General features: G+C 42.6%; 1 protein-coding gene across 2 annotated transcripts in view; it reads right to left on the bottom strand.

Moving 5' to 3' along the window:
* MOSPD1 (motile sperm domain containing 1) overlaps positions 1-17,964 on the bottom strand; it is a 765,007-nt gene that overhangs the window by 155,374 nt on the left and 591,669 nt on the right. For both annotated transcript variants that reach the window (XM_044057571.1, XM_044057572.1), the window contains exon 4: positions 14,440-14,663. In XM_044057571.1, coding sequence (XP_043913506.1) covers positions 14,440-14,663 — 224 coding nt within the window. The remainder of the gene's footprint in view (positions 1-14,439; positions 14,664-17,964) is intronic.

Consider the following 17,964-nt stretch of genomic DNA (forward strand, 5'->3'; position numbering starts at 1 on the left):
GTGCATCACTCCCTGTGATTGCACTTAGTAAAGCATCTTAGAGATTGCAAAACCTTGCCTTAAGATGCAGTGCCTACCAAAATGCACTTATTCATTTTATTGGGCTCTTTTCAGCATGGTTTACCAAAAAGTGACTTCAGTGGACAACCAGATATTAACTTGAACCACTAATATAACCTTGACAAAAATCATAAGGTCTACCTTTAATCTTTAGCAAACTGAGCTGTTTAAACTTGATCATTATCAACACTGATAAAATAAGTGTATTCATACAAGTTGGACATATGAAAATAATGATCCCATTCATTTCTTACATTCAGTAAACCCCCCCTCCCAAACTGCTGCTGAAAAAGGCCTGATATAAAAAGAAGTTATGTACTAACCCTAATGTTCCATATGAGTTATTCACCTTGTCTTCATTCTTACTCATGGGTTCGGAGCTGATCCTCAGCTCTGACTCAGCCAAATGCAAAAGCAAGAGGTCTTTAACCAGCTTGTGGCCTATTCCCTATCCCAAGATGCACCGGTGCTTCCCTCAGATCTTGTTTGCTGCCAGCAATGATATAAGCCATCTCCCAATATATCAACAGCATAAAATACACTAGATACAGGTCAATTACAACCTTGCCTCACCTCAGGTTCTCGATCATCAAGAAGCCTGGAAGGGGGTTGAAGGGTGGGACGTAAGAATGAAGGCAAGATGAACAACTCACATGGAATGTTATGGTGAGTACATAACTTCTTTATGTGAAGTTGTTCTATCTTGCCTTCATTCTTACTGATGGGATAGCATCCCAAGCACCATCTTCTTGGGTGGCTCACGGGAGTACATTCTTCAGGACAGTGGAACCAAAGGAAGCCCTGTCCCTGGAGGCTCTATCCACTTTGTAATGAGTGATAAAGGTATGAGGCCTTGACCAAGTAGCTGCTGCACAAATTGTACCTATTGGTAACCTGGCAGAAAAGGATGAAGAATAGGAGGACAGCTCTAGATGAGTGGGCCTTTATCTTGTCTTATAATGGTGTATTCAATGAACTATAAGTAAAGGAAATACAATCCGATAGCCATTTAGATAAAGTGTTTTTTTACCACAGGAGCACCTTTCCTGGAGTCTGAGAAGGAAACAAAGAGTTGATCCATTTTCCTGAAATCCTTGGTCCTGTCTAAATAGAAGTGGAGCTGTCTGTGAACATCAAGTTTGTGCAACATATACTCTGTCTTACTGTCAAACTTGGGGAAGAATACATGCAACTCTATAGACTGACTGAGATTTGTTTAAGAACATACCTTTGGTAAAAATGAGGGATTTGTCCGGAGAGACACTCTATCATTATGAAATATCATATATGGGGGTTTAATGGACAAGGCCTGTGACTCGAACCATCTGAGCAGAAGTAATAGCTACTAGAAAGATGGTTTTCCATGTGATATCCTTTAGGTCACATGAAGAGGCTGGTTCAAAAGGTGGTAGAATTATTCGTGATAGAACAAAATTTAGATTCCACTGAGAAATAGGGGATTAGATGGGTGGTCCTAAATATATAGTGCCTTTGAGAGTCTATGTGACATGATATTAGACCCTTCCTCACCAAGATGGAAGTTGGAGATTGCAGCCAATTGAACTCGAATAGTCACAGCAGCTGCCCCCTTATTGAAAAGTTTTGTCAAAAATTACAAAATAGAAGCTACTGGAGCTAAATAAGGATCAATATGATTTTGTAATGCCCATATTGAGAATCTTTTCCATTTGCTGACATATAGCTATTTGGTGGAGGACTTGTGAGAGGATGTCAATATATGCTGAGCTGCAGCTGAAAGGTTCTGAAGCCTGGCTATGTTTGGAAGTACAGCAGCCAAGCTGTCAATTTGAGGGACTGAAGGGATGGATGAAGAGACCCTGATGAGTGAATCAGGAGGTCTGGAATTGGGTCCAAGATCCAAGGTTCTTCCAAAAGCTGAGGCTGAAGAAAGGGGAACCAAATCTGGTGAGACCAGTAGGGGGCTATCAGAATTATGGTCCTTCCCAGAGCACTGGCTTTCTTTAAAACTTTGGGTATCAGAAGTAATGGTGGAAAAGCATAAATTTGACCCGGGGGCCAATTGTGTACAAGTACATTCCTTGGGGTTTCCTCCAGTGGGGGGGATTAGGGCAAAGTAGCTGCTGCATTTCGTGTTTGTGGGTGTGGCAAAGAGATCGCAGCAAGGCTGACCCCATATGCAGAATATCCCTTCCGCCACTTCTTTCTTTAGGGACCACTCGTGATCCAATAGAATTGCCTTGCTATCATGTTAGACTTTCCCGGGATGTGTGTTGCTATCAGAAAGTGCTGGGTTGAGTTTGCCCATTGCCATACTCTCAAGGCCTCTCGACAAAGAGGCAACATTTGGTTCCTCCTTGTTTGTTTGTTTATGAACCAAGACTACTGACATGTTGTCTGTCTGGACTGCAATGGTCCCCAGCGGAAGAGAGTCTTAAAAGGACTCCAACGATAGACGTACCACTCTCATCTGTAGGACACTGATATGCAGATGATCCTCGTGTTCTTTCCATGTGCCTTTGGCTGTTCTTCCTTGATAATGCTCCCCCCACCCTATCAGAGAAGTGTCCATGGTCACTATGGCAATCGGGTTGGGTAGAACAAAGGGACGTCCTATCATTACACAATGCGATGTCAGCCACTACTGAAGGTCCTTCTTGCATGAATTCGTGATTATAATCTGGTGCGACATTGGGAGTTCCTGAAAGGACCACTGCGTGAAAAGGAGCCATTGTAGTATCTGCATATGCATCCAACCCAGTGGAATTGCAATGCTTGCTGCCTCCATTGTACCCAACAATTTGAGAACCATGGAAGCCGGGGCTTTTTCTTTTGAGAGAAGGGTTAGGACCTCTTGTCGAAGAGCACAAACCCTTTCTGATGGAAGGTTTAAAGTCATTGTGGCAGTGTACAGATCTGCTCCTATAAAAAAGGTATGTTGCGATGGCAATAAGACAGATTTTTCTAAATTTATGATAATCCCCAACTGACAGCACAGATTCATAGTAGTGTCTCTTGCTTGAATGAGCTGATGCCTGGTGGTGGCGGTTAGCAGCCAGTCGTCTAGGTATGGAAACACCTGAAATCCCAAACGTCTCAGGTGAGCCGTGACTAATGCCATGCATTTGAACACTCTGGGGGCTGTTGTGAGACCAAAGGGCAGTGCTCAAAATTGGTAGGGACTGGCCCCCAGCCAAAAGTGCAGATGATCTCTGGATGATCTGTCCATTTTTATGTGGTAGTATGCATCCTGGTGATCTATCAAGCACATCCAATTGGCTTTTCCTAGAAAAGGAAGTATTGACTGCAGTGTAATCATTGGGAAAGTACAGTTGTGTACACCTACCACAAATGTAGATGTCCGAGTGTATTCACTGTTGCAGTCATCACATTTAGGTTATCTGCTTGCAGTAGCCCTCAGTGGGCCTGATTATCAAAGTTTTGGGTCCTGCGTTGGTTGCTGTCTCATCTTCTGTGACGTCAGGTAGTCAGGGGTATAAAGCATGCAGCCCACATCATTATATCAGTTTTTCTTGCACCAGATGTCAGGTGCCCCCCTAATGGGAAGCAATTAAATATATATATATATATATATATATACATATATGTGTGTGTGTGTGTGTGTGTATATATATATATATATATATATATATATATATATATATATATATATATATATATATACACACACACACACACACACATATAAATATATATATATAATAAATAACTCCAACAAGAAAGCAAATACACCAAAAAGCTTTTAAGCATTGTAAAGGAGAATAGGGGTAGAGCCAAAAGAAGTCAGGGGACTGGAGGGAGAGTAACCAGGACTGCAACAGTGAATACACTCGAACATCTACATTTATGGTAAGTGTACACAACTGTACTATGTTCTTCGTGTTTCACTGTTGCAGTCATCACATTTGGGTAGATTCCCAAAGCTAAGGATGGGAGGAGGCATTTAGATAGTATTAGAATCAGCTATAAGGCCCTGCAAGACTGCAGTGGCAAAGCCAGATCTGGATTTAGAGAAATTTGGCAAATGGTAATGCTTGGTGAAAGTATGTACAGAACTCCAGGTAGCAGCTTCTAGGATGTCTCTGGTAAGGACACCTCTGAGGAAAGCTGCAGAGGTAGATGCAGCCCTGGTTGAATGGGGTGTAATCCCCTGTGTGATAGGTGTTCCATGGTGCTTATAGCAGAAATTAATGCAATGGCCTATCCATTTAGAAATGGTTTGCTTTGAAATAGCCTTCCCATCTGCCCCTGCAGCAAATGCCACCAGCAGTTGTTCAGATTTCCTTTGAGATTTAGTCCTGTCCAAGTAAAATCTAAGTTGTCTGTGCACATCTAAGGAGTGCAGTATCCGTTCCCCTTTGTTCTGTGGATTAGAAAAGAAGGCTGGCAAATGAATGAATTGATTAAGAGCCACACTGGATACCACATTGGGCATGAAGGAGGGATTGGTCCTGAAGGACACCCTGTCTGCATGAATGATGATAAAAGGCACCACTGCCATAAGGGCCTGTAATTCAGATACCCTTCTTGCTGAAGTGATTGCTAAAAGGAAAGCTGTTTTCCAAGAAAGGAATTTTAACTCTGCAGTTGCAGCTGGCTCAAAAGGATGAAGAGTGAGTTTTCCAATACAAAGTTAAGGTCCCAGACTGGAGTTGGGGCTCTCCTGGGTGGTCTTATGTTTTTGGCCCCTCTGAGGAACTGCTTGAGCAGTGGGTGAGAAAAGAGGGGTGGGTTCTGTGTTGTAATGAGCTGAAAAAGATGAGGCATGAATTTTGATGGAGGAAAAGGAAAGGCCCTTGTGAAGCATCTCAGTTAAGTATTGAAGAATCTGAGGTAAATGGGGCACTGCTGTGGCCATCCTTTGAGTTTGGTTCCAGGCACAGAATCTTTTCCATTTTTCAGCATATGATTTTCTAGTACTAGGCCTCTTTGCCTCCAAAATGACATCTAACACTTGTTTACTGAGGGATGTTAACAGAGAGATTAGGTAATTAGCCAGGCTGCCAGGTTCAGGGTTTGAAGCTGGGGGTGCATAATCTGGTTCTCCTGCTGTGACAGCAGGGTAGGGGCCTCTGGCAGGTACCATGGAACTAGCTGTGATGCACTGCGCAAGAGGGGGTACCAGTGTTGGCATGGCCAGTCTGGTGCAATCAGTATCATCCTTGGTTTGCCTTGTTTGATCTTTAGTAGTACTTTGGAGAGGAGAGGCAGTGGAGGAAAGGCATAAACTGATTTTTCCAGCTGAAGGACAGAGCATCCACTTTCCAAGCTTGTTTGTGGGGAGTCCTTGTGCAGAATTTGTCCAATTGGTAGTTCTGGGGGGAGGCAAACAGGTCTATATCTGGGCTCCCCCATTTGTTGATCAACAATGTTGAAAGTCTTTGGTTCCAGTTTCCACTTCTGTGGGTCCATGAAATTTCTGCTTAGTTCGTCTGCCAGTGTATTTAGTTTTCCAGGCAGGAATTGAGCCTGTAGATGCACTTGGTAGCTCAAGGCTGTGTTCCACAGACCCATGGCTAGTCTGCAGAGGGAGTAAGAATGGGTACCCCCCTGCTTGTTTATGTACCACATAACAGTGGTGTTGTCCGTCTTTACCATTAATTGTCCTGGAAGAATGTGGTCCTTGAAGGCTGTCAGAGCATTCTGTACAGCTAACATTTCTTTTTGATTGATATGCAGGTACATTTCACTTGGGTTCCATTTGCCCTGAATGCACTTCCCTGCCAGGTGAGCCCCCCATGCATAGTCTGATGTGTCTGTTAGGGTTTGGGCGGAAGGGGGTAGAGTGAATGATAGTCCCTTGTTTTGGTGGCAGATCTCTGCCCACCAAAGGAATTCTAACCATAGGCAAGGTATGATAGGAATCATTGCTTCTAGATCCTGAGAATGTTGACACCATAAGCTTTTAGATACTACTGTAGTTTCCTCATATGCAGTCTTGCATATGGAATTAGTAGAATGCATGAGGCCATGAACCTCAAGGCTTGCAGTATTTGTCTTGCAGATAGTAGGGTTTTTGTAGCCACTAGTTTGAAGTAAGCTGTCAAATGAATTTGTTTCTCTGGCGTGTGGAAAGCCATCTGGGAAGTTGTGTTCAAGCTTGCTCCCAGGAATATAATTTGTTGACAGGGTACCAGATGTGATTTATTTTCGTTTATGGTGTACCCCAGACACCTTTTGTACAAATGGCAGATGATTCAGAAGTATCTCCTGGCTTTCTGCCTGAATTAGACAATCGTCCAGGTATGGAATATTTCTCTGCCTGCAAAATGCAATGACTAGAGCTAGGCACTTTGTGAAAACCCTGGGTGCAATATATAAGCCAAAGGGCAGTGCAGAGAACTGATGGTGCATGTAGCCTGCGTTGAAGCGTAGGTATCTTCTGCAAGATTCCCTGATTGGGATGTGCAGGTAGGCTTCCTTTAAATCCAGTGTTGCCAACCAGGCATCATTGCCTAGCACAGGAAGTAACCGGTGAAGAGTTAGCATCTTGAATTTTGGAATCACTAAAAAGGTGTTTAAGGTAGAAAGGTCCAGGATAGGATGCCATGAATCGTCTTTTCTGGGAACCAGGAAAAGTCTCGAGTAGAAACCTTGTCCCTTTTCCTCTTCTGGTACAGTTTGAATAGCCTTTATGCTTAAGAGACAGAGTACTTGCTTTTGAGTCTGTGCCCACTGATTTGGGGGTAGATCTGGCTAACCGTTTGGGGTTGGTAACATGTGGAAATGAAATCTGTATCCTTGGGAAACTACATTTAAAACCTATTAGTCCTGGGTAATGAGTTCCCAGTTTTTTGCCTGCAGAGCAATCTTTCCCCCCAAAGGAGTAGTCAGTTGAGAAGTGCTTGGAAGTTTTAAAATTAAGTCATTGAGACAGTTTACCATAGGGGGAGTCTTACTACTCCCTGATTTGGAAGTGGGAGCCCCCCACTGCTTAGTCCTGTGCATACCCTGGGACTGAAGCCTGTGTGTTCTGCTAGTTCTGGGTTTGGACTGAGTAGGCCTGGAAGAGGCAGGAAAGGACCAATTCTAAGAGGGCTAATGCCTACTAAATCTTGGAGGCTGTACTTGTAGGAAATCTTTAACAGTTTGCATAGATTTGGCCTTTTCCTCCATCTTTTTAAGAACAACTTCTGCTTTGTTGCCAAACAGGTGGTCCTGATTTAAGGGAGCATCCAGCAATTTAGCTTTAACATGATCTGGTAAGGATTGCTCCTTAAGCCAAGCATGCCTTCTAAGTACAAACCCAGTGACAGCAGCCCTGCAAGATGCCTCTAGAGAATCAAAACCACATTGCAAATTATGTTTTCCAACCTGTTCAGCAGAATGCTTTAAATCCTGTAAATCGTTGTTTACAGCACAATCAGGAATCAACATCATTTTCTGTTTAAGCAATCCAATAACATGTTTCATAGATTCATAGATTCATAGATTAGTACTAAGCTAACTGCCCTTGAGAGCCATTTTAAGCTTAGCCAATTATCCCTTGTGAGACTCAAACCTTGTACCTTGTGTTTGTAAGGCAAACACCTTAACCATTAGGCCACCACCCAACCCTGCTGATACTTTAACATATGAAATTGGCAATTTAAGGCCTAATGGCCATGGTTGCAGAAGTGTATACCTTCTTACCCCATCTATCCAGCGCCCTGGAGTCTCTATCAGAGGGGTTAGGATTTTTGGCAGTAGTAGTCTTAATGCCCTTGGATCCCTGTGAAATGGTCTCAGGATCCGCAGTAGGATTTTTAAAAAGGAACTTGTGAGAGTCAGGAACCCTTAAAATATCTATCAGGTTTTATGGGAGCAGGAGGTAAAGAGTCAGGAACCAAGCTAGATTCCAAAAAGGCATCATCAACAATGTCTAGTACAGGAGGGATAGCTAAAGGCCTGTGCTGGGGCAAGAGTAAGAAATCCCAAAGCCTCTTTTTAGAATCAGAGTAATCCTGGCTTTCCCAATGAAAATGCTCCCCAAGAGTATGCAAGGTTTCACCAAAAGAGAAATCCTCTCTGGGGGAAGCAGAGGGAATAGAGTCCTCTGCATCAGAATCCTCATAAGTAGATTCAGAATCCTGGTCAGAAGTATCAAAAGCAAATTCAGTCCTAGGTCTCTTAGAGGGGGGAAGGTTGGCTTCCCCCGATTAAAGTTATAAGATCTTCAGCCATTCTTACCATTTGTTTTTTAGGCATAGAGGCCTGACCATGCGGTCTGGGCATCTGTTTTCTAGGCATGGTTTGAGTTTTAGGCCTAGAAGAAGATGGCGTTGGTTTAATATGCAAGTCAGTAGGCCTGAATACACCCTCAGAGGCCGGTGCCTGCACAGCGGCTCTAGACCCAGCCAAGGTAGAGACATATGCAGGTTCCACAGTTGAAACATTTCGCGGCAGAATGGGTCTCAGTAGAGGCCTGTGAATCTGAAGTGGCGGGTATCAGGGGCTGCGATGGTGCCTCACTGAGTACTGCGACTGGCTTAGGAGAAGCGTTGTCGGCAGCTTTGGACCTAGGTGGCCTGTCTCTGTCTTTATCTTTGCGTTTTTTCTGAATATCGGCAGTCAGATGGCTTACCGAAGACATATCTGGATAATTGAACCTAGTACCAAAATATTTAGAAGCGAAAATATACAGACGACGAATAGTTCGTTGCTTAAATAAGGCACAAAACCAACAGCGAGGTACGTCATGGTAAGGGCCTAGGCAAGGAATACAGTACAAATGAAAGTCTTTATGAGGTATTGCTTTCCACAAGTAATACAATTATTGACTTTTACTGACATCGGTTTAGAGCAAGAAAAAGTTTCCCCAATGGGGTACTTAGCTTTATTTGAAGACTTCGGTTCTGAAACTCGAAAATGAAAATTTCAGGAGTTGGCCTACCGGCACTTGCGAACTGCTTCTCCTTCGGGCACCGCACTGCAAGAAAGACTTATGTAATGGCGTCGGCTGCATGCTTTATACCCCTGACTACCTGACGTCAAGGGAGATGAGACAGCAACCGACGCAGGACCCAAGACTTTGATAATCAGGCCGACTGAGGGCTACTGCAAGCAGATAACCCAAATGTGATGACTGCAACAGTGAAACACGAAGAACATCTATGTCTTCTTCACAGATTTGTTTAATCTGCTGACATCCAAAATGGGCCTCCAGTCCCGTTTTCTTTGGAACTAAAAACAACTTTGAGTAAGTTCTGGACCTTATCTGGTCTGCAGGGACCAGCTGGATGGCTCTTTTTTTCTAGCAACCTTTGAATTTCTATGGTTGCTTGTTCCCTGTGACTGAGTGGAACACCTGGGATGGTTCTTATTGAGGGAAGTGGGGTGGAAAAGGGAATAGAGTAACCTCTGGATATGATTCTTTGTACCCAGCTGTTGTTTATTTGCAGCCGGGCATCTGGGTACAAAGACAAACGTCCCCTGACTGCCTCCAGAGATGGACAGGCAGGCCTTCTCTCAAGAGCGCTGATAGGTCTTCCCAAAGAACTGTTCTCTGTCACCCTGATTCTGTGGACCACCTCTGCCACATGGATTGCGTCTAGAGGGGGGTTCACCACGTGTGTCCTGAAAAGCTCCTTGAGTTTTACACAACCACTTATTTCCTCCTTTCTGACCTTTGGGGTAAGGTCTGGTAGGGGTGGAAAAACAGACTCTGACAAAAGACAGAGTCTTTCCCTCTTGTTCACACCTGGCAAGCGTTTCTTTTACTTTGAGTCCTAAAAGGGACGAGTCATCGAAAGGGGTGTTGACAAAGGATGAGTTAAAGGGCTCCTCAAAAGAACATAAGTGCATCCAGGAATGCCACCTAAGAGCAATTTCTGTACCCGCGGCTCTGCTTGCTCCATCAGCTACATACAAAACCAGAAGCATTGACGAGTTTATTAATGGATTAATGGTGGAGAGCTGTAAGGATATTTTGTCTGAGACCCCCACAGCTACTGAATCCTGTAGAGTATCTCCTAGCTCTTTCAGATCATCTCTTTGCAATCTAGTGAAATGCGTAAGATAATTCAGTGACCCGAGAGCAAAAGTTACTGAAGTAAACATGCGCTTTCCATACCTGTCCATGACTCTTGAATCTTTATTCAGTGGATGGACCAAAGTCGAAGTTTCAGATAACTCCAACTTGGTGGCCGCCACCACCATGGCATCAACAGGGACTCCCTTGGTGACAAAAGCCTTGTCCTGTGATGAGGTAATAAACTTATTAGGCCTCCTATGGACAGGATCCACTGCATCTAGAGACTCCCACGCCTTTCGACAAACTAAGTCCATGAGTTCGTCGAAAGGCAGAAACACCCAAGAGGCAGAGGGCTGAGACCCAAAAGCCTTCGGGTAGACTGACTCATCAGTAGGTTTGATGGGATGCCAATCAACCCTCTGTTTGAGAATCTCTAAGACATCTGCAAAGGAGATATCTTCTGAGGGTGACCATGGTGAACCTTCTGAATCATCCAAGTCAGTATCTGAAGCAACTGATTCCTGAGGCGAGTCCAGATGCTTCCTCTTGCATAGCCTCTTCTGAGGGACCTCCTCAGTGGGAGCTTCTGGAGAGATCTCGGAAGAGCAGGGATCACCCAGTGGGGCTTCCTGAGGCTCTGGGTCTCTACTCTTTTGTGTAATCTGTGATGATGAGGTAGACACCGGCACTTTAGGGGGAGAAGCTGCTGGTCCAGATGAAGTGGTTGTCCATGGGGACAATGCTCTCCTCATGGCATCAAAGGCCCCCTGGCTCCAATATGAAGAAACTCCTGGATGCGGAAATAGAGTTGATTCCCTCAGCACCAAGACGGTAGGCTCCGAGTGCGAGGTAGGCACCAAACTGACATGTGCCAAAGCCCCGAGAGGCAAAGTCAGACCAGAAAGATCGTTTCGACTGTCCTCCCCAGACCCAACCAGCAAGTGTCGGCCCTAGACTCCTCAGTCGGCACCGAAGTAGCCTGAGAGGTTGGAACCAAACGACCTGGAGCAGGTCTTGGTACAGACGGCTCCACTATCATCAGTTCTGAGCACTCCGGCTCTGAAACCTTGAGCTGGATTGGAGGAGGAAGGTTGGACAGTTCTGGAGCTCGAAGAGTCGGCCCTGACAAAAGCTTGGCCAATGCCAGTGTCTGCAGACACCTCTGCACCACACAATCCACATCCATGTCTTATAGCCTTCTTGAGGACTGAGAGGACGGAGCTGAAGAAGCTACAGATTGCAATATTGGAGATTTCAGAATGGGAGATACCAGGTCCAGTACCGAGGACCAGCTCCTCATTGGGATAACCGTTGGCTCCGTAGTCAGTGGTGCCAAGGTTGAAAGTCTGTCAGAATTCAACTTAATGGATGACGGAGATTTTTCTGGCTCTGAAGAACCAGTAGTGGAAGACGTTTTAGAAGGTTTAGATGACTTGACATGAGCTGTATGACCTTGTTCCAATGATTGAATATTTAATCATGCCCCTAACAATCAACTTGTTCTTCCTTTCTTGTAGTACTCATGAGCTAAAGCGTGAGCTGAAGGAGTGGCAGATGGAACATGCTTCCTGTAGATGTAATGGACCTAAACAATACACACAATCTGTGTGCCCATCAGTAATGGACATCTTCTGTCCACATTTAGGGCATTTCTTAAACTCTGACAACTTAGACTGTTTAGCTTCCTTGTCTTTGTTTTGTTGAGACATCTTAAAAAAAAAGGGGGGGTAACAAGAAAATGTCTGCACACAAACAATAAAGAGCTCTCTAATTTAAACGAGCTTATAACAAAAAATTAGCCTTCTAACTTAAACAGGTTATACGATATATATAATAGTAACTCACACTACTAAGAAGAAACTAAATGGCTAAATATATATCTAAATTCACAGGTTACCTATAAAACAATCACTCTGCACAATAACAACAATTTCTAAGTACTATTACTTGAAAAACCTAACAGACTATCACTCTATTAAGGGGAATAGAGAGATTAACAAAGGCCTTCAAACAGGCCACTAAGAACTAGAAGAAAAAGAACACACTAGCGGAAAAATGTGAAGTACAAAAGGCAATATAAAAAGTAACAACTATCCTAATTAAACAAATCCTATCTAGAGCTATACAATTCTAAGTAAAAATAAGAAAAAAACAAGTTTTCACTGGCCAGAGCTGGTAAATTGCTCGATCTTGCATTTGGCCGAGTCAGAGCTGAGGATCAGCTCCAAACCAATCAGTAAGAACGAAGGCAAGACAGAACAACTTCACATCATCTCATTAGACAGGTCATCCCTGTTCAGTGAGAAATTACTTTTCAGTGACTAAATTCAAGACACGGCAGAAGGGAAGGATGGAACAAAAAATATCAGCAAGACAGGCTGGAAGCCATAATGTGACAGGTATTATTTTATCCCAGTTTACATAGTTGTTCTCTGAAATATGAGCTGACACTGAAGGTACATGCTCCTATGTGACACCATGCAATGTATGATCCTTGTTAGTTGTAAGTGCCCTTCCACTAGTATACTCTCATCTGATACAAACTGTCACTCCAGATAATTTCAGTATCAACCCCCCTACTCTCTTCAAAAAGGACAGCTGGCCTTTAGTCACTTTATTCTACCCATGCTTGCCTGTCCCTCCGATATCCCTAGGAGGGTCAATAACAAATCTTCGCACGCTCAAATTTTCGAACATTACATGGTTGAGACCAAACGTTTGAAATTTTAAGTGTTCGAAGATTGACTTTCAATGGCGCCGTATGGTGCAGATAGGGAGAATTTCCCTTTTCTACACTAAAGTGCAGTCTCGGAGATGGTAATATACAAGTAGGGGTATGTGCGGGGTGCAGGAGGGCTTGCCCCCCTGCCTACGCTGTTAAAGTGTTTTTTTTTTTTTTTTTAAATTTGATGTTCGAACATTTGGTCTTTACCATGTAATGTTCGACATTTTGGATGTTCAAACAATTAACATAGACCCCCCTGGGACAATGAAAGTGCATGCAGATACCCTTCCCCCATACCAGCAGGCATGCTGACTGGCTTTTGATGGCAAGGGTTGGGAAGGCTTGTTGCTGAAAATAATATTCAAAAAGGTCTGTCTTTGTCAGCACCAAGACAGTATGACAGACATGGTGCCAAGAGACTACAGAGACATTAATCACAGCTTTTTTCCCCTTAATTAGTTAACACTACTGAAGTAACCTAAGCCCTACGCATCCCAAAGTAATTTAAACTTTCACAATGTAGAACAATCTGGTGACACACGTACTTGTCTATTACAAATACCATTTTGTGTGGCAAAGGCTCAAAATCAGGGACATATTGTAAATCTGGTAAAGCTGAATGCACCAGTAAAGACTTAAAAAATCTAGTGACACATAAGCACTTCTTTATTACAAAAACACATTCTGGGTCATATATCACTAAATCTCTGGAAGTACTGTTCTATCTACTCATGAACAACCCTGAGTGTTTTATTGCATCTTTCATAGCTCTGTCTCCTGGTAGCCTGGTCCAGTTGTTTTCTTCTTGCATACACCTGGATGATAATTTTAACTAGGTCTGCCCCAGTTCTGAGAGGAAAGGTATCACAACTTCTGTGTGTTCATTCCATATCATATCCAGTGCTGCAATCTGATTTTTCATTTAGATATGTAATGCACTTTATGGGAATGAAAAAGGCCATAGTTTACTATTTAATTTTCATAGAATGCTTATCCACTCACAACAGGTCAGAGATGTAAAATAACTATCAGTGTTATCAGCTTGTCTGTACAATAATACATTGAGGATTTTTTAATTCAGTAAACATTTTGTCATTCTAAGTCATATCTTAGAAGCTGCCAGCTAATGCACATCTGTAAGAAAACAGTTCCCAGTTTAGCCCATCTGGTACGCAAACAATGGTCAGTGGGGCAGTGAAGGACAGGCAATGCAGGCAATCTGAGACTACGATGCTTTTCATGGCATCTCACACATGGAATCCTAAAATGTACTTTCTCCTTTTCAGCAGAAATGGGAGCATCCTAACACACTAAAGTGAGAGGGTAATATTAAACACACACACACACAGGCACAACACATTCCATTTACAAACCTCAGACCATGATCTCCCAGAAGGAAATCTACTGCATCTGTGTGTTAACTATCAATGGAATACTCCTGGCTATGGTCAAACATCATGAATGAGTTTTTATAAATAATATTTAATGATATAAGGATACTCAGAGCCATAGGCCAACCCTCCATTACAGAAGTATTCAACCTTATACATAGCAATTAATTAAAAATCTTGTTAGAAGACAACGTGTTCTTCATAAAGAGTGCAAAAGTATTTACTCAATTTGTAAAATACATTCTTTTTATTTCTGAAGTCCTTACTAAATATGTGACATTACTACTTGCTTCTGCTTGTAGAATGAATACCTGGCTGAAGTGAGGGCTGTTCAAAGAAGACACTTTCTGCTAAGTGCTCTTTTAGTCTTTTTTCTTCTTCTTCCTTCTGCTGCTGCTCTTTTCCGGAAGGGAGAAGTGTAGCAATAACCTCTTTTTTTCCAAGTGCTTTTCTCTGGCTTTGCTCAGACACCTGTAATCGGAATTTGTCAATCACTCCATAATGGCAGGCCCGAACATCTCTATGACGTATTACACTGTAACACCAAAAAAAACGGAAAAAACAGATACAAACTTTAAACTGGTTTAGTAGATCACTCATCGTATTACAGTGTTACATTTTTACAGTGTCTGCACAAATAATGTGGAGAAGCATTATCTTTTAATGTCTTCTCAGAAAGCAATGCATTGGGCAATTCTTCGATCTTTGATACATCTGATATCTACATGCATACAAGTCATCTCAGACCATCTATTTTAGGATTTCTTTCTTATAGATTCATAGGTAGGTACTAGGCTATCGGCCCAAGGGCCTAAGTAAGCCTAGCCAACAAGGTTCCCTGGCTTATGCCACCCAAGAAAGTTATTTTCCTGTGCCCCTGTCGAGCAGAGCCACAAAAGTGATCCCTGGGGTGTATTTCCTATTTCCCGTCCACTTATCAAGACTTTTCTTGAAGAGTGCTAATGAGGAACTTTGCTTCTTGACATAGATGGGTAGCTTGTTCCAGAGTATGGGAAGTCTCTGGGACAGGAATCTATCCCTCCAGCATGTCCTGTTTATTGTGGTGACAAGGTTTAGGTCCCTAGAGCGAGTAGCTAGGAGGAATTAGGATTTCTTTAGGTGTAGCATGTCCAACAGCTCTGGGTATGACATAACTTTACATGTTAGGCAGAGATCACCTCGGAGTAAGAGATATGCTACGGAGTAAAGCTGGAGTTTTTTGAGACTGTCAGTGTAGTGCATCTGTTTGAGGCCAGTAATCCTCTTTGAGAGGTACTTCTGTGGTCTTTCCAGCTGCTGCAGATGTCTTGTGAGGTACATTCCAAAAGTGGCGTTATACTCTATAATAGGTCTGAGTGTCGAGTAGAGAGGAACAATGACCTCTTTTTTCCTAGATGAGAACCTTTTTGTGATGAGTTGTGCCACGTAGAAGGATTTCCTGACTACTGTGGCGATATGATTATCAAAGGACAGACAACTGTCCACCTGGGTCCCAAGGTCTCTCATCACACATTCAGCATTAAGTAGACTGCAGCCTGTGTGGTAGTTCATGAGTACAGAGTTTTTACCAAAGTGGATGACAATGCACTTTTTGGGACTGAGCTTGAGGCCATGGCTCTGACACCAAGCATCTGTCTCAGTGAGGCCATGTAGGATGTCCACATCATTTGGGGACTCAGCTATGGCTCCTAGTTTGCAGTCATCTGCGAACTTCATTAGCCAAAGGCCTTCTATGTTAGCCTGTACTTCAAAGAAGTAGATACCAAACAGGAGAGGTCCCAGGACTGAACCCTGTGGTACTCCACTACTCACTGGTTTAAAGTCAGATTTGGAGTCTGCAACTTTTACAGTGTGGGTTCTATCAGTGAGCCAATTGGCAACTTATACCTAGTTTAGTGAGTTTAGCGATAATTCCAGAATAGGGGATGGTGTCAAAAGCCTCGGCGAGGTCAAGATAGGATGCGTTAACCACCTTACCCTCGTCTACGGCTTTGGTGACTGCCTCAAAGAAGTCGATCAGGTTCAGAAGGCATGATCTGCCTTTCACAAACCCGAACTGGGTGGGGTCCAGAGTTTGGAGGTTACCAATGTCTTTGTTTGAGTTCCATGATGATACATTCTATGGCCTTACAGACCAGGCTCGTCAGGCTTTCTAGGGCGATAGTTCCCAGGATCACTGGTTGCTCCCCCTTTGTGGAGTGGGATAACTGTTGCTGTGCACCATTCAGTGGGCACAAAGCCTGATGTGAATTGCTTATATATCTATAATCTTTCAAAAGTGACATCAGTTAAGAAACTTAGAAGTTAAAAATAATAGAATAAAAAATTGTTTTAGCTTCTAGTATGTAAATGCAGAGTGACTTGCCATGGTTTTGCAAATGATTGCTGCTGTAGTTTAAAAATAGCTGCCCTACTTATCTACTACATGATGTCCCATAATGCTATTCTGCTATATGCTACAGAACAAAACTGAAGGCAACTCTGGTTAGCTTCACTTTGTTAAGTGTCACATCCTCTTTTGGACAACGTGCATTTAAATGCTGAAATGTCAAGCCTTGTGACGTTAAAACGCTCATTATTTCAGACTAAATCTCTCAGCTATCCAGAATGTTACAGAATGTACCTCATTTGTTGCCTTATATTTTTGCCTTGGCCCTCACAGATATTTGCTTTTCTGGTGAATCATTGAGGGTTATAGTCAGTCAGCAATTCCAGACATTAATGCATGTTGATGCAAAACCTACTGATCTATTAACTTTTTAACTGGATTAGAGTAACATTTAAAAACTGTAGCTGATTTTAGGCCTTTGTCCACAATTAGGTTTGGATTTGTCCAGAATTCTTGAAAGAAGTTGAGAGGTTTTTTTTTTGATATTACGTCTTTGTTCAACATAGTTTTTACAAACCAAGTGTGAAGAAGACATATTAGAAACACAGCAGTGCCCCAATGTACCCTTATGCATAAACAGTTTGTGGCATAAAATAAATACACCTTGAACTTGCATTTCTTTAACACTGATTTTGGTATCCTAAAATACTGTGACCAAAACAAAGTAACAAAAGAGTCCATTTCAGTTGTCTAAGTCATGGCACAAAGAACCTATTAACAGTAAAAAGATGCAGAAGTCAGTAGTGCATGTGCCATTTCCAACTTGATGCATCATACAACATACCCGGATGCAGATGAATAGGAAGATTAAGAGGCAACCAGCTGCTCCCAGTCTGTGTTTATGAACATTCTGTTAAAAAAACATAACTGAAAAATACTACTTCAGAGCCACAAATCTCTGGGGAATATATAATATCAAGAACAGAATTCAAATATTGTTTACAGTTCCCTTTGTCAGGATCATTCTGGAGACGAAAACCATCAAGTGTATAACCCTCTCTTTGGAATGTCCTCCTGGAATTACTTCCAAGTGATTACAAGTTTAAAAGAAAATGTTTCTTGAAATGCTACCATTATTAGATGTTTTTTCTGCCTCTGTGCCATAATTACTAGCGCTTACTTCATGCTCACTGAGTGCTGTTAAGCAACACCAGTGTACCATTTTATTGTGCTATGTAAGAAAATCAAGTTACTTTGATGAATACCAACTCCCCTAATCTCATTTTATTAACCCTAACAATCAATTGGCATGTTTGTCCCACAATACCTTTCAACTGTCCAGAAATGTGTAGAATATCTACATTTTTGCCTCATATTTTTGGTCTGTTCCTCAAAAAATGTTAGTTTTCTGGCAAATTTTTGAGGACTGAAGTCACTAAGTGATGACAGACATTTAAGTTTCAGACTTCATATCCCTCAGAAAAATACATGCTAATCCAAAACTTGT

This window comes from Protopterus annectens, chromosome 15.part0, assembly GCF_019279795.1.
Source record: "Protopterus annectens isolate FY-2018-M chromosome 15.part0, PAN1.0, whole genome shotgun sequence".
Classification (NCBI taxonomy): Eukaryota; Metazoa; Chordata; order Ceratodontiformes; family Protopteridae; genus Protopterus; species Protopterus annectens.